Source organism: Rhincodon typus, chromosome 1, assembly GCF_021869965.1.
Source record: "Rhincodon typus isolate 14 chromosome 1, sRhiTyp1.1, whole genome shotgun sequence".
NCBI classification, from domain to species: domain Eukaryota; kingdom Metazoa; phylum Chordata; class Chondrichthyes; order Orectolobiformes; family Rhincodontidae; genus Rhincodon; species Rhincodon typus.
The window spans coordinates 137,697,491-137,719,627 of NC_063332.1; the positions used below are offsets into that span (position 1 = coordinate 137,697,491).

Sequence of the window (22,137 nt, forward strand, 5' to 3'; positions counted from 1 at the left end):
ACTGGCCACAAAATACTCCTCCACTGACACCTCAGTCACTTGCCCCCCTCCACCCTTATTTCCCAACAGCAGCTTAAGTTTTGCACCTTCTCTCATAGGTATATACACATACTGAAAAAGAAAATTTTCTCGTACACACAACAAATTCCTCTCCATCCAAGCCCTTAACACTACAGCAGTCCCAGTCTATGTTTGAAAGCTAAAATCCTCTGCCGTAACCACCCTATTATTCTTACAGATAACTGAGATCTCCTTACAAATTTGTTTCTCAATTTTCTACTGACTACTGGAGAAGTCTATAGTACAAGCCCAAAAAAGGTGATCATCCCTTTCTTATTTCTCAGTTCCACCCAAGTAACTTCCTTGTGCCTATGGCCAGGAATACTCTCCCTAATTACAGCCCCAATGTTATCCCTAATCAAAAACGCCACTCCCCCTTCTCTCTTGTCCCCGTTTCTATCCTTCCTATAACATCTATATTCAGGAAATTAAGTTGACAGTCTTGCTCATCCCTGAGCCACACCTCTATAATCACTATGATATCCCAGTCCCATGCTCTTCAGTCCATCTGCCTTATCTGCTAGGCCTCTTGCATTGAAATAAATGCAGCTTAATTTAATAGTTCTACCTCGTCCTCTGCATTGTTTCTGCCTGCCCTAACTGATTGACTTGCTCCTTTTCCCAAATGCTCCCGGGTTCTCACCACTCTTTGCCCCCCACCCACCGAAACGAGTTGACATCCTCCCGAGTGGCTCTAGCAAAACTCCCTGCCAGTTTATTAGTCCCCTTCAAGTTCAGGGGCAATCCATCCATCTTATACAGGTCGCTTCCACCCCAAAAGAGATTCCCATGATCCAAAAATGTGAATCCTTCTCCCCTGCACAAGCTCCTCAGCCACACATTCATCTGCTCTGTCCTCCTATTCCAATCCTCACTAGCTCGTTGCACCAGAAGTATTCCAGATATTACTACCCTTGAGGGCCTAGTTTTTTAAATTCCTACCTAACTTCCTACATTCTCTCCTCAGAATCTCATCCTTTTCTCTTCCTATGTCATTAGCTCAAATGTGTACAACAACCTCCTACTGAAGCCGCGCCCCTTTGAAAATATTCTGCATCCTCTCCGAGATATCTTTGATCCTGGCACCAGGGAGGCAACGCACCATTCTCTGATGTCTCATTGTTGGCCACAGAAACGTCTGTCCGTGCCTCTGACGAGAGAGTCCCCTATTATACTCGATGGCTTGGAACCTGACATACCCCTCATTACAGTAGAGCCAGTCTCGGCACCAGAAGCCTGGTTGGCCATGCTACATTCCCCTAAGAATGCATTGCCCCCTACACTTTCCAAAACAGCGTACTTGTTTGAGATGGGGTAACCACAAAAGACTCCTGTACTACCTGACTACCCCGACACCTTTCAGGGATGTAACCCTCTACCCAGCTGTATCTGCGGTTTTTCTCCCTTCCTGAAACTGCCATCCATCACACCTACAAGCTTCTATAAATTCCTCATTGCATCCAACTACCACTCCAACCAATCCATGCAATCAGATAGGATTCTCAACCAAACTCACCTCCTGCAGACGTAATCATCGGTATCAGAAACTGTCCCTAATCTTCCACATCTGACAGGAACAGCACATCACTCTACCAAAGGCCATCTTTGACCTTAACAATCTACAGATCCAGAAAATAGCCCAGTCTTATTACTTTAAAAACATTGCTCCAGGCTAACTTAGTACCTATGTTTGATATTTTAAATTTTGATCAAGAAACAGATCTCAAAAAAACATATAAATCAAAAAAGAATGCACTTTATTCACTAATGCAGATTTGCAAAATTAAAAAAAAAACAAAAAACAGTAAGGTTACGCTTTTAAAAACTAGCCACTTAGCTGCTCACCTCGGGTGAGCTCTCCACCGAAGGTTTCTCCAGGATCAATTCTGAATTTCACTATCTGTTCATTTTTCTTAGACGAACTCAGTCGAAGAAACTAAACAGCAGAGGCAGTCAGCTGTACAGGTTCTGTGTTGGGTCAGAGAGCTGTGCAGGTTTATTTCTCCATTTGATTCATTATTTGAAAAGGAAAGCATATGTAATGTCTAGGAAGATGGGGACTGACAAAAAGATAAGGAGAAGCCCGAGGTTTTTTATACGCATATAAAAAGCAAGAGGGTGGCCAGAGAAAGGGCTGACCCACTCAAGGACAAAGGAAGTAATCTAGTTGTGGAGCCAGAAGAGGTAGGTGAGGTCCTAAATGAATATTGTGTGTTGGTATTCATCAAAGAAGAAGAATTGTTGGAGGAGGATCTCAGGGAAGGCAATGCTGAATCTCTAAGCCAAGTTGCTATTAAAAAGGAACAAGTGCTGTACATCTTGAAGAGTATGAAGGTAGTTAAGTCCCCGGGTTCTGATGGGATCTATCCCAGAACATTGTGGGAGGCAAGAGAACAAATTGCTGAAGGACTGACAAACATCTTTGTATCCTCTTTGGCCACAGGTGAGGTCCCAGAGGACTGGAAAAAAGCCAATGTTGTCGCACTGTTCAAGGAGGGAAGGAGGGTAGCAGGGATAATCCAGGAAGTTACAAGCCTGTGAGCCTCACGTTGGTGGTAGGGAAATTATTGGAAAAGATTCTCAGGAACAAGATCTATATGCACTTAGAAGCAAATGGACTTATTAGTGATAGACAGCATGGTTTTGTGAGGTCATGCTTCATTAACATGATTGGGTTTTTGAGCTGCTGATGAAGGTAATTGATGTGGGAAAAGCGGTTGTTGTTGTCCACATGGACTTCCGTAAAGCCTTTGACAAGGTCCCTCATGGCAAACTGGTTCAAAAGGTGAAGTCATAAGGCATTAGGAGTGAGCTGACAAGATGAATACAGAACTGGCTTAGTCATAGAAGACAAAGGGTAGCAATGGAACGATGCTTTTTAGATTGGAGGATTATTACTAGTGGTGCTCCACAGGGATCAGTCCTCGAATCTCCGCTGTTCGTGTTCTACATAAATGATCTGGAGGAAAACATAGCTGGTCTAATTACTATGTTTGCAGACGATACAAAGATTGGTGGTGTTGCCAATAGGCGGACTGTCAGAGGATACAGCAGGATATAGATCAGTTCGAGGCATCAGCAGAAAAATGGCAGATGGAGTTTAATCCATACTAATGTGAGGCGATGCATTTTGGAAGGTCAAGAACAGGTGGGAATTATGCAGTGAATGGCAGAACCCTTACAAGTATTGAAATGCAGAGGGATCGGGTGTGCAGGTCCACAGATCACTGAAGGTGACAGCACTAGTGGATACAGCAGTAAAAAAAAGGCTTATGGGCATGCTTGCCTTCATTGGAAGGGACATTGAGTATATGGATAAAGAAGCTACGCTGCAGCTTTATAGAACTTTAGTTAGACCACACTTGGAATATTGCGTACAGTTCTGGTCACCACACAACCAGAACAATTTGGATGCTTTGGAGAGGATACAGTAAAGGTTTACCAGGATGTTACCTGGTGTGGGGATTTCAGCTACAAAGAAAGGTTGGATAGACTGGATTTGTTTTCACTAGAACGCAGAAGGTTGAGGGGCGACGTGATAGAAGTTTAAAAGATTGTGAATGGCATGGACAGAGTGGAAAGTATGAGGCTTTTTCCGCAGGGTAGAGGAGTCAGGTTGAAGGGGACAGGGAAGGGGAAGTTTAAAAGAAATGTGCAAGGCAAGTTTTTCACACAAAGGGTGGTAAAATGCCTGGAACGCACTGCCAGAGGTGGTGGTGGAAACAGACACAATAGCAGCATTCAAGAAACGCCAGGACGAATACATGAATAGGAAAGGATTGGAGGGATACGGATCCTGTAAGTGAAGGGCCTGTTCCTGTGCTGTATTATTCCTTTTTCCCACATGGTCACTGCTTTTGTCTCTTTTCCTCCTTTGCAAAGTGCCAATGTTTTGAACTCCATTTTTCCCCCCCAAGTTCCAAAACAATGCAATAGCAATAGGACAGTAATTATTGCTCCTAGATTTCAAAGAAATCAGCTCCAAAACTGAAAATACCTCAAAAAACAATTTTTTTCCCATCCTCCATCTTGGATTACCCAGAATCCTTTTCCATAACTATTTTAAAACTAATAGAATTATGATCACTGGCCCCAAAGTGCTCCTCAACTGACACCTAAGTCATCTGAGCTGCTTTATTTCCCAAAAGAAGATTAAGTTTTATTCTTTCTCTATTAGGTACATCCACATAATGAGTAAGAAAATTTTCTAGTACACCTAAGTTCCTCTCCATCCAAGCCCTTAACACAATGGCAGTCCCAGTCTATGTTTGGAAAGTTAAAATCCCCTATCACTACCATCCTACTATTCTTACAGATAACAGATTTTCTTACAAGTTGGCTTCTCAAATTCCCACTGACACTGGTGGTGGTGGTGGTGGTGGGGGGGGGGGGGGAAGAGGAGAGGAGAGGGGGTGCGCGCCAATAGTACAGTCCAATAAAGTAATCATCCCTTTCTTATTTCTCATTTCCTTCATCTCCTCGGAATATCCTCCTCAAGTACAGCTGTAATGTTATGCCTAACCAAAACGCCACTCCTCTCCCTCTCCTTTCTATTCTTTCCATAGCATCTATACCCTGGTACATTAAGCTGCCATCCCTAAGCCACATTTCTGTAATCGCTATGATATCCCAGTCCCATGTTCCCAAACGTGCCCCGAGTTCATCTGCCTTACCTGTTAGGCCTCTTGCACTGAAATAAATGCGGTTTATTTTATCAGTCTTACCTCATTCTCTGCCTTGCTCCTGCCTGCCTTGACTATTTTGACTGGCTTCTTTTCTCAACCTTACCAGCCTCAGGCTTATCTCCTTTCTCACTACCTCTTTGGATCCCCTGTAAATTTCTCATTGCCTCTAACTGCTGCTCAAACTGATCTATTTGATCTGAAGGATTTACAACCAAACACAATTACTGCAAACATAATCAGCAATATTGAAATTCTCCCTAATCTCCCACATCCGACAGGAAGTGCACATCACTAACAGCCATCTCCTCACCTTTACAATCTACAGTGCCAGAAAATAGCACACAGTCTTACTGTTCTAAAAACACTCCTCCAGGATAATTTAGTACCTACGTTTCATACCTTTTAAAAAAAATTAATCAAGACAGGGATCGCAATAAAACATGTTTTAAAAACCCTCACCCTACTCAGTATTGTACATTCACAAAAGAAAAATAGCTGAAGATTTATGTTTTATAAGACTTAAAGAAAACACTTAGCTGATCCCCACCTATAAGTAGTTCTAACAATGAGGTCTCTCCAACCTATGAATTTCACCGTTTGTTAATTTATCTTGGACCGAACTGTGATGTTCACAGATGCTTGTACCTTTACAGCCAGTCAGCTGTGAAAGTTCACTGCTGGTCTGTCTCTGAACTCGAGAGCAGTTCTTCTGATCAACCACCCATGCGGTCTCCGGCTCTCTCTTTTCTTCCAATTAAAGTATCGTTGTTTTGATTCTTTTTCAAGGTTCCAAAAACAAAGTAATAGTTTATAAAAGAGTAATTACTGTTAAAAAAGATGACAAAATCAGCTCCAGAAAAAGGGGAGCAGCTCTTACAAGCACAATGCACTCCCATCCACCATTTTGAATCCATTTGGTTATGGTCAGTGAGATACAGCTCGACACTGATCAACGACCAGTCTGTGCGAATACAACTTGTTGTGGATGCCAGATGTCATCAGTCTGACAACAACTCGGACTGGCTCCTGGGCAGCTGAATAGCTTGGAATTTACAACAGAGTGGATTGCTGGAAGGAAAGGTTCTGTGTCTCTATCACTTTGCAGTAAAAATACCTTAAGCCTGAAAAAAAAAGTTACTTTCTGTACAATTATCCTCTGCTTCCTTCAAAGTGAAAGAATATGGAAAAAAACAGAAGAACTTGATCTTTTTGCTTCCCATCTGATCAGCCCTGGTGCTACTGAGCTGAGCTTCTCAGTTTTTTTTTCCCTATACCCAGACCAGCAATGTTTTTTGTTTGTTTTTGTCTACCTGGGTGTGCAGCAGTTTTAAAGGGGTTAAGAGTTTTAACTAGGGCAGCCATAGCTGCTTAATTGTGATTAGAATTCATTTATTTGTAATAAATAGTAGTTCTTGTGATTAGAATTCATTTATTTGTAATAACTAGCAGTTCTTGTTTCGTACAGCAACCTGCTTAGCGTTTACGATGAACCTGATTCATCTGGCAAGTGAACTGGGGAATTTGGTTACTTTGATTAAATCATCGGCTTTTATGATGAACCCAGGAGTAGGGAGGCTCAACAATCAGCACACTTTCTCAAGTGGAGCATCATAACCTGTAAAAGTCAAATGATCCTATCCACTAATCTTATTAGGAACCATGGCTCTATTTTGTTGCATTATCACCAATTCCAAACAAATCCTACAACTGCTGACTCTAGGCATTTGGATTCTGATCTTCAAGTGAACTGAATATTAAACCATTTAGTTTTAATATTCACAGACTTTTTTTTAAAACTATGTCTGTGTGCCTGCGTGTGCTTGTTTATGAAAAAGTCACTCAAGATCACTCTACAATTGACATTGACAAATAATTAATATTCCCAGTTTAAATCTCAAAGTGTCTGCTGTGCATCACTTTAAAAAAAATTGACTTCATAAAAATGTATCAGTCTTTCAAAATTAAACAATGCTGCTTACGAAAAGAAGGCAAGGAAATACAGGGATTCAAAGTGTCTCATTCCTGTCCATAACAAATGCCTTTTGAAAATTTACGTCCACTTCATTCACTGCAAGATTCTCATCAACACTACTATTTCATCAAAAAACTCTTACCAATTTAGTTAAATATGATTTTCCCTGAATAAATAGATGCCAGTTTTCCTAAATTAAAAAAATTGATCGCGGTTCCTGTTAACTTTTGTCTGGTTTAAAAATGCATTAATATTTACTCTCAGCGTACACAAATAAAACTGAAGAAAAAGTTAATGCAAATTAACTTTTTGTATTTTGCGCGACCTATCACTTCCAAAACAGCATTATTATTGTGACAAATGATGCAAAAATATCAGGAAAGCTGAACGCATCATGAAAATTGTATTCATCCATCTGGAGAAGGTACATGACCAGTAGCTAGGAAGGATGTCTGGTAATGTGGTAGAATTTATGGAGTCTGAGAGAAGTATGTATGACTATTACAGCTTATATAAAAGGAGTGACAGCCAAGAACAAGCTTTAGCATCAGGAAAATTAGAGTTTCAAAGTTGGACTGCATCAAGGATTAGCACCAAGCCACATCGTCTTCCTGATTGTCACAGATATCCTATCTTAACAAGTGAGACAGAAAACGTCACAGTCAATGATGTTTGCAGATGACATTCAGGGATATGGTGGGGATGATGAGAACGTGACTGAGTGTCTGTAGAACTGCAGAAAAGTAGTGGAAGAACAGGGGATATTAATATTAGTACAGCAAAGACCAAATGGCCTATTGGTCTAAGTCTATGGGAAAGAACCAGGGGAATATGTAAAGATTGTAAGGGAAGACTTGGAGAAAATGATAGCAGAAAATGGAAGTATGGAAATGAAAATTAAACAATGTATTAGTTCCGATTGCAGAAACATTGCCAAAACTACAAGGATGATTCAACAAGACAATGAAGAAATCAGGCTTGCTACATAATGCAGAACATCAAGGGGAAAAAAAAGAGGAACAACTGGATCCCAATAGTACATGGATGCTGAGATTGGTCGGGGGCGGGGAGGGTGGTGAAGAGAGAGGCAGAGAGTGAAAGAAAAGGACAGTCAGGGAGAAAGAGAAGAGAAGAAGAAGACCTAAGCCCAGATGGAAGCGTGCGGTGGCAGGTCTCCATTTCACTTGCATGACAAATAATACATGATGACAATGGCAGCGCTGTGATGCTGGTGACTGCTTGCAGCAGTAATTAAGAGTACACACTTCCATAGATAAACCCAAGTTAGGAATTTAACAAGAAACTTCCCTTGATGTCAACATCTCCAACGTGTTGGGACAGAACGTTATCACAGGCCACATTGGGAATAATGAAGAGAAATCAATATTTTTTGTTGCCAGTCTTGGCTTTCCCCACTTTAAAAAGTACCCACTGAACACTTATTTGCTCAGTCCAGATTTCACTGGTCTCTAAAAGACAGAAAAGGTATTTGTACTGTTCACTGGGCATGATAAAAGGCAGTCTGCTTGGTGAATGTTAGACTCGGTTGACTGTTAAATGTAAAAGTCATCTAAAAGAAAACCAAATGACACATTATGCATCACTGTAAAGAATTACATATTGTTTCAGTTTAGCAATACATGCTTTACATACCCAATTGGTCAATGATACTGGAGACAATCCCAATGGGCTCCTTTTTCACTTCTTCAGGAAGAACAATATTTACTTCTTCGACTTTGGGCAAATCCTGATTAAAAAGGAAACAAATGCAATACAATTTAAGTCCTTGATATATTAAGTTGCTTGAAAAATAAGTAAACACACAACAATTAGCATTGCGCTGTTTTCTCAAACAGCTTCCTTACATCTCATCATACCAGTGGCACACTGTGCTATAATGTTACTCAAAAACTAATGTTTACAGTGTGCCAAAGATGTTAAAGTCCTATTTCCAAGTTTCGCTCCAGCTTTCCATTGCTTTGGTCTTTACAAAAAAACAGCCAGTCAAACGTGTAGAACCAGGTTCCAAGACATGCACACGTAAAAATAGAAAATGCTGGAGAAATTCAGCCGATCTGGCACCATGTGAGGAGACAAAAACATAATTAACACTGAGTACAATATGGTTTGCAAGGAAGTGAAGAATATCTCAGTATTTTCTGTTGTTATTTCAAATTTCCACAATTCACAGTATTTTGCTTTAAACAAAGACACACAGTTTAATTTGCAGTAATTGATTCAAGAAAACTACCAAAAGCATTAGACTCAGTGAAGGTCTAGGCCCGAAACATCAGCTTTCCTGCACCTCTGATGCTGCTTGGCCTGCTGTGTTCATCCAGCTCTACACCTTGTTATCTCAGACTCAGTGTACAACTCTCTTCTATTCAAAAGGTGGTCAGCCTTAAACCATTCACGAAGGTGTTTTGAGCAATAAGCAGTGCTGTAAAGAAAATTTGCTTATTTTTCAAAAAGGCCAAGAAATGTAGAGTTTTTTCAAAATCTTAAAAAGGACTTTTAATGATATAAATTAATTAAGATCATAGAATAGAATCCGATTCTCCCGAAGGGCGAGTCATAATACAGAACATCAAGGAAAAAAAAAAGAGGAACAATTGGATCCCAATAGTACATGGATGCTGAGATTGGTCTGTGGCGGGGTGGGGGTGGTGAAGAGATAGGCAGAGAGTGAGAGCAGATAATAAAAGGACAGCCAAGGAGAAAGAAAAGAAGAAGACCTAAGCCTAGATGGAAAGAGGCCATTCGGCCCAACAAGTCCACACCGCCCCTCCGAAGAGCATCCCACCCAGACCCATTCCCCTACCCCTGATTTCCCCATGTCTAACTCACCTACCCTAAAGATGCCTGGGCACAATGGGCAATTTAGCATGGCCAATCCACAAAACCCGCACATCTTTGGACTTTGGGAGGAAACCAGAGCACCCGGAGGAAACCCACGCAGACACGTGGAGAATGTGCAAACTCCACACAGACAGTCACCCAAGGGTGGAATCGAACCCGGGTCACTGGCGCTGTGATGCAGCAGTGCTAGCCACTGAGCCACCGTGCCGCCAAAATGGGGGAACATTATACTTCAATTTCACTTTATTGTCCATACTGAAATTCATAACAGCATAAGAAATAGGAATAGCATTTGACCCCTCAAGCCTGCTCTGCCATTCAACAGGATCATGACTGATCCAATATTCCGCACATTCACTTTCCAACCTTTACTCTGTAACCCTTCCTTCCCCTACTGATCAAGAATCTATTTTGGCCTTAAATATACACTAGGACTCTGCCCTTACAACTCTCTGTGGCAAGGAGTCCCAAAGACTCTCACAACCCTCAGAGAAGAAATTTCTCCTCAACTCAGTCTTAAATTGATACCTATTTATTCTGAGACCATGCCCTCTGGTGCTAGGCTCTCCAACAAGGGAATCATCCTCTCAATATTTACCCTGTCAAACTCCTTTACTAAATATATTTTTTAACGAGATCAACCCTCATTCTTGTCAACTCCAGGGAGTGGAGCACCAACCTATTTAGTCTTTGCTCATAAGACAACTCATCCACGCTGGGGATCATCCTAGTAAGCCTTGTATGAACTGCCTCCAGTGAAATGATATTTTTCCTAAATTAAGGGTGCCAAAACTGTTCATAGTACTCCAGATGTGGTCTCTTCAACACCTAGAGTCAGAGATTTATAGCACAGAGAAATAGCCTTCGACCTATCACGTTCAGGCCAGTCAAAAACCACCACCCAACCATTCAAGTCCCAATTTTCAGCAATTGGCCCATAGTCTTGTTTGCCTTGGCATCACAACTGCACATCTAAATACTTCTTAAATGTTGTATGAGGCTGCCTCGACCATCCTTACAGGCTTCAGCGTGTCACCACTCTCTGGGTGAAAATATTTTCCTCACATCTCTATATCTATGCAACCTAGCTATTAACTCCTCCATAAAAGGAGGGGAAGTTCCTTCCTATCTACCCTCTCTGTACCCCTCAATTTTATGCATCTCCATTACATCCCTTCTCAATCTCCTCTGCTCTAAAGGAAAACAACTGCAGTCTGATCAATCTCTCTTCATAATTGATACTCTCCAGCCCAGGCAACATCCTGGTACATCTCTGCAGCCTCTCCAGTGCTATAACATGCAGATTGCACAATTGCACACAATGCTCTAGTTGTGGCCTCAACAATGTTTTATACAGTTCTAGCATCACTTCTCTGCTCTTAAACTGTGTGCCTTGACTAACTAAGGCAAATATACCACATGCTACACTTAGCACTTCATCCACCTACCCTGATACGTTGATGGACTAGCATACGCGCAAACTCTGATCCTCATTGCTTCCCACAGCCCTACTATTCATCATGTATTACCTTGCCATTTTTGGCAACACTTCACATTTATCCAAGTTGAATTCCATTTGCCACCGATCAGCCCAGTTAACCAGCCTCTCTATATCCTCTTGTAGTCTAAAGCTTTCCTCCTTACTAATTACCATCCTATCAAATTTTTGCAATCTATAAATGTATTGATCAACCCTTCTACATTCAAGACTAAATCATTTATATAAACCACTGTAAGCACCCTACTTCCTTCATTCCTCACTTAAAATGGGTTACACGTCATCTGGCCCTGGAGGTTATTTACTTTCAATTCTGACAGAACGCTAAAGAACCTCGTCTCTAGCTGTGCTACCTTCTTTAATTGTATTGCAGTCCTTCTCCCTAATTTCTATACCCACATCATCCCTCTCACTAGTGAATACCAGCCCACAGTATTCATTTAGAACCCTAGCTACATCCTCTGGCTACATGTACAAATTACCACTGTGGTCCTTAATTGTCCCTACTCTTTCCGTCATTATACTTTTACTCTTTGTGTACCCGTGATATAAAAAAAAACTTAGGAATTTATTTTCTTTTACCTACCGGTATCCTTTCATCTCCCCTTTTCGTCCTCAATGCCCCTTTTAATTTCCCTCTTGCACATTCTTTTCTCTCAGGTTTCTGGTGTTGAGACCTCGGTATCTGCCAAGGGTCTCCCTTTTTCTCTTAATCCAATGCTGTATATCACTTGATATCTACATTTCATAGGATTTGATGGTCCCATCCTGTTTCTTTATTAGAATAGTTGCTATAAGACTTCCTTACTTTTATACTGTAACCCCGTTGAAATAAGGACCAACATTTCATTAGTCATCCTGATTACCAGCTGCACCTGTGTGCTAGCCTTCTGTGTTTTGTGTACAAATACCCACAAGTTCCTTTGTGTTGCAGCTTTCTGCAGTTGTTCTACATTTAAGTAATAGTGTTTTGGTCTCACTTGCAAACCAAACAACGTCATATTTTTGCACGATGCTCCATTTGCCAAATCTATGCCCATTTATCTAACCTATTAATATCTCTTTAAAATGGTTTGTATCCCTGAAATCATTTCAGTCACTTTTTTGGATGAATGAATCATCGTACACAAATGTGTAAATAAATAAATGAATAATAACCATAAGAAAGAAAGAAAATTGCTGCCAGAGATCCACCTTTAATTAAAATGTATTAAAAATTATTCAGATTCATTAAAATAGTGCCATCATGAGTCCCATTCTCACCCATTCATAAAGCCCCTACAATTTGTTTAAAAAGTGCCTAAATATGTTCAATATGTGTCTTGTATCTAAAAAGACTGTAGCCTTTTTCTGAATGCATGCAATAGTAATTTTTTTTATTCACCAAGGGACGTGGGCTGGGCCAACATTTACTGCTCATCCTTAATCGTCCTTGAACTGAATGGTCTGCTAGCCCGTTTCAGAGGAGTTAAGAGTCAATCACATTGGGGTCTGGAATCACATGCAGACCAAACCAGGTTAGGATGGCAGATTTCCTTCCCTGAAGGAAATTAGTGAACGAGATTTGAAAAAAAAAATTAACGTGGTCACCCTTCAGCTATGTTTTAATTCCCGACTTTTAATGGATTCAAAATTTCACCATTTTGCTATTGGAATATGTTCCATCGGCAACGGATTAGTTAGCCAACAGCAAACAACGAGACATAAATTTTCTGGTTGGTAAGATGTAGTTGGTAGTGTTCAACCAGGATCAGTACTGGGGCTAAACCTTTTCTTGACAGCTTACATACATGATTCAAAACTACGGTGGCTAATTTTGCTGATTAAACAAAGTTGGGTAAGTAAGCTCATTTGCTGGAGTGTGGGTTGAATTCCTACACTGGTGACCTTTGTCTGAGACATGACAACCCTCAGGTTAAAGTCCCCAAAAGCTGTCTCTCTAATCAGAGAGGTGCCTATAGTTCCTTGGGACAAAGGCAACTTTCACTTCAGCAAGAAAATAGGCTATAAAGAGGACATGAGGAGGCTACAAAGGAATATGGGTCATTTAGCTGAGTGGGCAAAAATCTGGCAAATGAAATAGGATGTGGGAGAATATGAAATAGTTAAATTTTGTCAGAGAGTAGCAAAACAAATTGAAATGGTCAAAAATCGCAGACCTTAATTCCCTTCGAGGGAATTGACTGTTGTGTTATGTTATTGATGTCTAAAGGACAGAAAAAGACCCTTCAGCCCATTAAGTCTATACCTGTCAAAAACAGGCACCTAACTACTCTAATCTCATTTTCAAGCACTCGGCTGTTAGCATTACATGCCTTGGTATTGCAAGTGCAAATCTAAATACTCCTTGAATGTTACAAAGGTTTCTACCTCTACCACCTTAGAGGCAGTGAGTTCCAGATTCCCAGCACCCTTCGAGTGAAAACATTTGTCTTCACATCTCCTCTAAATCTCTTGCCCCTTATCTTAAATCTATGCCCCCGGTCATTGATCCCTCCACCAAAAGGAAGAGTTCCTTCCTGCTAATCTATCAATGCCCTTCATAATTTTACACATCTCAATTATCCTTCCTCTCCGCTAAGTCTCCTCTGCTCCAAGAAAAATACTTGCAGTCTATCTAATCTCTCTTCATTATTAAATTATCCAGCATCATCCAGGTAAATCTCCTCTGCACCCCCCCCCAGTGCAATCACATCCCTCCTGTAATGTGGTTTCCAGAACTGCACACAATTACCTAACTGTGGCCTAAACAATGTTTTATACAGTTCCAACTTCACCTCCCTGCTCTTAAATTCTACGCCTTGGCTAGTAACGGCAAGTATCCCCATGCTTTCTTAACCATTTTATCTGACCTACTGTCTTAAGGGACCAGTGGACATGTACACCAAGGTCCCACTGATCCAGGGTCCTACCATTCATCATGCATTCCCTTACTTTGTTTATCCTGCTCAAGTGCATCACTTATCCGAATTGAATTCAATTTGCCCCTCATCAATCCATCTGACCAGCCTATTTAGATTATAGGAGAATACAAGTCTATCCGCCTCACTATTTACCACCCTTCCACTTTTCATATCATCTGCAAACTTACTGATCAACCCACCTGCTTTCAACTCTAAATTGTTTTTATATAATCATAAACAGTATGGACCCAACACCAATCTCCGTGGAACCCCACTGGCACAGGGTTCCAGTCACAAAAACACACCTCAACAACTACCCTCTGGTTCCTGTCACTCAGCCAATCGTGATCCAATTTGCTAGATTTCCTTGGATCCCATGGATTGTTACCTTTCTATCAGTGTCCCATGCAGGACTTTGTAAAAAGCCTTTGCTTAACTCCAAGTAGATTACGTCAAATATATTACCCACATTTAAATACCTGGTCACCTCTTTGAAAAATTCAATCAAGTTTGGGCACACATGACTTCCCTTTAATAAAAATCATGGTGACTGGTCTTAATTCCTGCCTTTCTCTGTGCAAATTAATTCCATCTCTGAGACTTACTTCCAGTAGTTTCCTGACCTTTGAGGTGAGACTAACAGGCCTGGGGTTTCCTGGTTTATCCCTTCCTTCCTCCCTGCAGTACTACATTTGTTGTCCTCCAGTCCTCTAGAATCTCTCTCATGGATACATTTCATCTTGTCCTAGATATTTATCTACTTCCAAATATGCCAGGCTACTCTCAGTCTCCTCCCTATGCTAATTTCTTTAATTGTCAGAGTCATACAGCATAGAAACAGGCCCTTCGGCCAACCATATCCTCGCCAACCAACAAACACCAAATTACACTAATCCCATTTATTTGTATTTGGTCCATAGCCTACTATACCCTAGCATTTTAAGCGCTCGTCCAGATGCCTCTTATATGTTGCAAGAGTACCTGCCTCCACCATCTTCTCAGACAGCTCGTTCCATATTTCCACCACCCTCTGGGTGAAAAAGAAACTTCATTTCTCATCTAAATCATTTACTCCTCACCTTCAACTTATGTCCTTGGGCCTCAGGCACATATGCCACAGAGGAAAGACTCTCACAGTCTATTCTGCCTATGCCTCTCAATTCTGTACACCTCAATCAGATATCCCCTCAGCCTCCCGTGCTCCAAGGATAACCCAGCCTATTCAGTTTCTCTTCATATCTGACACTTTCATTCCAGGCAACATCCTAGTGAATCTCTTGCGCATTCTATCCTGTACAACCATATGCTCTGATAGTGTGGCAGCTAGAACTGCACACAGAATTCTACCTGTGGCCTAACCAATGTTTTATGAAATTCTAACAAGACTTCCTTTCACCCACATTCTACACCCTGGCCAACAAATGCAAGCATCCCATATGCCTTCTTCATCACCCTGTCTACTTGTACTGACACCTTCAGGTATCTATGGACTTGTACACCAAGATCCCTTTGTTTCTCAGTATTCCCTACTGAATGGATCCTACCATTCATTGCGTATTTCCTTCCCTTATTAGATCTCCCAAAATGCATCATTTTGCACTTGTCAGGATTAAATTCTATCTGCCATTGCTTGCCCAATTTACCAGGTGATCAATATCAGATTGCAACCTGAGACCATCCTCCTCATAACCATAACCAACACCATCATCAATTTTCGTGTCAATAACAAACAGCGAGGGTTCTAGCACCAAACCCTGGTCACACGGTTCTAAAGCACAAAACATCCATCTTTTATCACCTTTCCCTCCTGTTTGTAAGCCAATTCTGGATCCAGTTTACCAATTTGCTTGGATCACGTGGGCTCTTACCTTTTGAGCCAGTCTTCCATGCAGGACCTTGTCAAAGGCCATACTGAAGTCTACGTAAACCATATCGACTGTACTACCTTCATCTTTATATTTAGTGACCTTTTTAAAAAATTCAATTACATTAATCAGATAGGATTTTCCTCTTAACAAATTCATGCTGAATATACTCGATTAATCCCTGCCTTTCCACATGTTGATCAATCCTGTCCTCATAACTTTTTCTAATAATTTCCCTACCACATCTGACAGACTTCATGGTCTAGGATTACCTGGTCCATCCTACTCACCTTCTTGAACAAAGGAACCATATCAGCTATCCTCCAGTCATCTGGCATTTCACCTGTGGCCAGCGTAGCATTAAATATCTTCTCCAATGCCCAACAACTCTCCTCCCTTGCCCCCCCCATAGCAGCCTGGGATACATCTCATCAGATTGGGGATTTATGCACCTTTATGCCTAGTTAAACATCAAATATGTCCTCCTTTTTAATCTTAACATGTTCTAGAGCATCACCATCCCAAATGAAATCTCTAAGGTTCACCCATGTCACCAAGCTCCACACATAGGTTGTCCCTTTGGTCTCTAATAGGTCTCATACTTTCCCTGGTAACTCTATTACTCTTCACATACTTTGAAAAAGCCTTGGGGTTTTTCTTGATCCTATCAAAGATATTTTGCAGCCCCTCTTTGCCCACCTTATTTCTTTTTTAAGCAACCTCTATACCCTCTACACGTTTGAAGGGTCTCCCCTGTTTCTGATGCACTGAACTTGACATGTGCTTCCTTCTTTTTCTTTAATCACACTCATGATATCCCTTGGCATCCAGGGTTCCCTTGACTTGCAACCCTTACCTTTACTCTTACAGGAGCACACCGGCTCAGAGTTCTCGCGATACTACCTTTTAAAAAAATACCTACTTACCAAGTGCAGACTTACTTGCAAGTAAGCACTCCCACTTAATGTTTGCCAGAACCTTTTAAATAACCTTGAAATCAGCCATCCCCAATTTCAACACTTAGTGTAGAAATTATCCTTATCCCTTTCCATAATGGCTTTGAAACTTAGAGTCATTGTCACTATCCCCACAATGCTCGGCCACTGAAACGTCAATCACTTGGCCAGCTTCATTTGCTAGGATTAGATCTATCCCTACCCACCTCAAGTTGGACTATCGACATACTGGCACATAAAGCTCTCCTGGATGCACTTTAATAATCTCACCCCGTCTAATCCTTTCACACTAAGATGATCCCATTAATATCAGCAAAGTTGAAATCCCTACAAACTGTAACCCTGTTTCTCCCACACCTTTGTGATCTGCCTGTATATCTGTCACCCTCTCTCCCTCTGATTGTTGGAAGGTTTGTCTTATAAAACAAGTACAGTATTAGCCCCTGTTTTTTATTTCTAAGCTCTACCCAGATGGCCTCATTTGAAGACCCTCCAAGGACATCCTCCCTCATTACTGCAGTGATGGTTTCCTTTATCAATAATGCAATGCCCCACCTCTCTTACAACATCACACCTGAAATTTCTGTACCATGGCATGTTGAGCTGCCAGTCCTGTCCTTAATTTCAACCATGTCTCAGGTGATCACAAAATATCAATATTCCTATATGCTGATCAATGCTCCAAGTTTCTCCACCTTACTAGTCAATCTCCTTTCAATAAAATAGATAAAATTTTGCTTTTTGGACCTCCCATACACTGTCTTCACCATCCTTCGCCGAGGATGAGACCTTGCCCCCAACTTCACATCTAATCTATGTCCTATCCCCCTGCAAAATTAGTTCAAAACCTCCCTGACAGCACAAGCAAACCTCTCAGCAAGGATACTGGACCCATTCCAGTTCAGGTGCAACCCATCCACTTTGTATAAGTCTCATCTACCCCCTGAAGTTGTATCACCGTCTTTCTGCCTGACTTCTATACCCACATCCCTCTCTCTAATGAACAGTGATACTAAGTGTTCATTTAGGCCACGACCTATGTCTCCTGGCTTCGTGCATAAATTACCACTGTGGTCCTTAAATGGGCCCTATTCTTTCCCCAGGGATCCTTTTACCTCAACGTACTTGCAAAATAACTTAGGATTTTCTTGTATTTTACTAGCCATTATCCTTTAATGTCCCCTTTGGCTCTCCTGATTTCCGTTTAAAGATCCCCCTTTCCTTCACTTCTTTACTCCTCTCGGGTTTCTGCTGTTTTGAGTCCTTGGTATCTGCCAAAAAGCCTCACTTTTTCTCTTTATTCAACCTCATATCTTTCAATGCCCAAGATTCACCGGTTTTGTTGTTCCTTTCCTTTAGTATTATTGGAACACATCGCCCTGTACTCATTTCATTTTTGAGTGTGCCTCACTGGTACTGAAAGTATCTGCTCCCAGTCCTCTCTGGCCAAATCATATCTGATCTTATCAAAATAGGGATCCTCTAGTTCAGAACTTTGATTTCAAGCCCATCCTCGCCCTTTGCCATAACAATTTTGAATCTCAAAGTTCTGATCACTGCCTGCAAAATGCTCCCTTATTGATACTTAACCACTTGCCTGGCTTCATCACTTAAAATAATGTCGAGGACTCTCCTGCCCTCCCCTTCTCAGAAATTTGTTACGTTTTCTCCCTGCGTATTTGGGGCTTACGGTACACTACCAGCAACATGATTGCTCCTTTCTTAGTTTTTAAGTTCTACTCATATGGCTCCATTAGAATAACATGTCATCCCTCCATACTACTGTAATTGCTTTCCTGATCAATATTGTGACATACTTTCCTCTTCTACATCCTTCTCTATCTCATCTGAATATTAAGTTGCCAAGTTGCCCCCCTCTCAACAATGTTTTAGTGACAGCAATAACATCATATCCCCTTGTTTAAATTTGTGTCCTCAACTCATCTGCCTTGTTAGTTGGACTCCTTGCAAATACCATCCAACCCTGCTAAATTTCCTAATGCATTAACTGGCCTACAATTTCAATGCTTTCGAACTCAATTCCTCTCTCTTCCAATTTTGGCCATACATTGCCTCCTGCTTAACCTTATCTCTTGATCCGACCCACACCATCCCCCCAACCCCTCCCAAGTTAATTTAAATCGCCCAACAACACTAGCAAACCTTCCTGCAAGGATGCTAATCCCATTCTGGTTCAAGTGCAACCTGTCCGTCTTATACAGATCCCACCCCCACGTAAATGGTCCCAATGTCCCAAAAATCTAAAGTTCTCCTTCCTGCACCATATCTCCAGCCACATATTCATCTAGAATAACCTCCTATTCCTATACTCAATCACACCTAGTACTAGGTGTAATCCAGAGATTACTATTTTAAGGTTAACACAGTGTGGAGCCGAGGGAACACAGCAGGCCAGGCAGTATCAGAGGAGCAGAAAAGTTGGCGTTTCAGTTCGGGCCCCTTCTTCAGAAATGTGGAGGGGCAAAGGAGCTCAGAAATAAAGAGAGAGAGGAGGGGTGGGGCTGGGGAAGGTAGATGGGATGGTGATAGGTGAGTGCAGGTAGGGAGTGGTGGGGATTGGTCAGTGAGGTAGGAGGAGCGGATAAGTGGGAGAGAAGATGGACAGGTTGTGTCAGGTCAAAGAGGCAGGGATGAGAAGGAGGGTTGGTTATGGGATGAGGCCAACCCATTGTCTCTGCCTACTCCTGCCCCACTGAACTTATCTCCACTTACCTTGACTTTGCTTTATCCCCCTTGGTCCAGGAACTCCCCACCTACGTCCGTGATACCACCCATGCCCTCCAACTCCTCCAAGACTTCCAAATCCCTGGCCCCTAACACATCATGTTCACTATGGACATCCAATCCCTGTACACTTGTATTCCCAACGCGGATGGCTTAAAAGCCCTCCGCTTCTTCCTCTCCCGCAAGCCCAACCAGTCCCATCCACTGACACCCTCATCCACTTAACCAAACTCATCCTTACCCTTAACAACTTCTCCTTTAACTCCTCTCACTTCCTACAGACTAAGGGAATGGCCATGGGCACCTGCATGAGCCCAAGCGATGCCTGCCTCTTCATAGGATACGTGGAACAGTCCCTCTTCCGCTGCTACACTGGTACTATCCCCAACATTGATGACTGTATTGGTGCTGCCTCGTGCTCCCACGAGGAGCTTGAACAGTTCATCAACTTTAACACCCTTCCACCCCAACCTCAAATTCACCTGGACCATTTCCAGTACCGCCCTCTCCCTCCTGGACTTCTCAGTCTCCATCTCTGGTGGACCACCTCAAAACCGACATCTATTTCAAGCCCACCAACTCCCACAGCTACCTAGACTATGCCTCCTCTCACTCATCTCCCTGCAAGAATGCAATCCCCTACTCTCAATTCCTCCACCTCTGACATGTCTTCTCCCAAGATGGAACGTTCCACTCCCGCACATCCCAGATGTCCTCCCATCTCAAGGACCGCAACATCCCCTCCCCGGTAATCAAAAATGCCCTCAACCGCATCTCTTACGTTTCCCACACCTCTGCCCTCACATCCCCTCCCTGCAACAAAAATAAAGACAGAATCCCCCTTGTCCTCACATAACATCCCATCAACCTGCACATCCAACGTATCAAAAATTCTCAGCCACTTCCGACACCTATAATCCAATGCCACAACCAAAAATATATTTCCCTCCCCACCCTTATCTGCCTTTCGTCGGGACCATTCACTCCGCGACTCCCTTGTCCGCTCCACACACCCCACTAGCCCCACCACCCAACACCTTTCTCTGTAACCGCAGGAAGTGCTACACCTGCCCCTACACCTACACCCTCACCTCCATACAAGGCACCAAACAAACCTTCCACGTTATACAAGGGTTCACCTGCACATCTGTCAACTTGGTCTATTGCACCTGCTGCTCCCGATGTGGCCTCCTCTACATCGGTGAGACCAAGCGGAGGCTCGGAGACAACTTTGAAGAGCACCTGCGCTCTGTTCGCAACAAACGACAAAACTTTCCGGTCGCAAACCATTTCAACTCCCCCTCCCACTCCCTGGGTGACATGTCCATCCTGGGCCTCCTCCAGTGTCACAATGACTCCACCCGCAAACTGGAGGTGCAGCACCTCATATTCCGCCTCAGGAGCCTACAGCCAATGGCCTAAACGTGGATTTAACCAGTTTCAAAATCTCCCCACACCCAGCCTCATTCCATGACCAACCCTCCCTCTCATCCCCACGTCTTTGACCTGACACAACCTGTCCATCTTCTCTCTCACCTATCCACCCCTCCCACCTCACTGACCAATCCCCACCACTGCCTACCTGCACTCACCTATCGCTACCCCACCAACCTTCCCCAGTCCCACCCCTCCTCTCTCTATTTATTTCTGAGCTCCCTTCCCACTCCACATTTCTGAAGAAGAGTCCCGACTTGAAACACCAACTTTCCTGCTCCTCTGATGCTGCCTGGCCTGTTTTGTTCTTCCAGCTCCGCACTGTGTTATCTGTGACTCCAGCATCTGCAGTTCTTATTATCGCTGATGATTTTAAGGGTCCTCTTTTTTAATTTGCTTCTTAAGTAAAGTCACAATCAAACTACCATAGGATTACCCCCTCACTAGAGAACCAGCTGGCGGGTGGTCTCACCTTTGGAAAGGGGACAGGCTGAGATGGAGAGACCTTAATAATGACCTCAGTCGGTGCAGGAACTGAAACAATGCTGTTGGCTTCATTGTGCATCGTAAACCAGCCGTCCAGCCAAATGAACTAACTGAAAGCCATTTCGAAATAACTCCACAAACACCGGAATCCTGACATCACGCCACCCTTTATCTGTGTGTGCACAATACATGACATAGACCTAGCTAGTTCAGAGCTGGCTCCTAGAGTGAGCAGAACCCCTGACACCCCTGTTCTTATCGGTCAGCCAGGACTAGGTTTACAGCCCTAATTAGGGAAATCATATTCAATGATATCTACCTGGCAAACCTCATTCCAACCTCTACACTTTTAGCTACCTAAATTCTGCTTACAGAACCTCACCCTTTTTTGCACCTATGTCACTTGTCCCAATATGTTTGCCCTCCTCCTTCAGAATGTCCTGCAGTCATTCAGTAACATTTCTGACACTGGTAACAGGGAGGCAACATGCCATCACGGAGTTTCTTTTGCAGTTGCAGAAATGCTCACCTTACAATTGAATCCCCTACTACTATAGAGATAGTAGGAACTGCAGATGCTGGAGAATCTGAGATAACAAGGTGTAGGGCTGGATGAACACAGCAGGCCAAGCAGCATCAGAGGAGCAGGAAGGCTGACGTTTCGGGCCTAGACC

The 22,137-nt window shown here is 42.5% G+C and overlaps 1 protein-coding gene across 2 annotated transcripts in view; it reads right to left on the reverse strand.

The window, feature by feature from the left end:
* Positions 1–22,137, reverse strand: part of naf1 (nuclear assembly factor 1 homolog (S. cerevisiae)) — a 243,195-nt gene that overhangs the window by 135,547 nt on the left and 85,511 nt on the right. For both annotated transcript variants that reach the window (XM_048620095.1, XM_048620159.1), the window contains exon 4: positions 8,371–8,464. In XM_048620095.1, the coding sequence (XP_048476052.1) occupies positions 8,371–8,464 (94 nt within the window). The remainder of the gene's footprint in view (positions 1–8,370; positions 8,465–22,137) is intronic.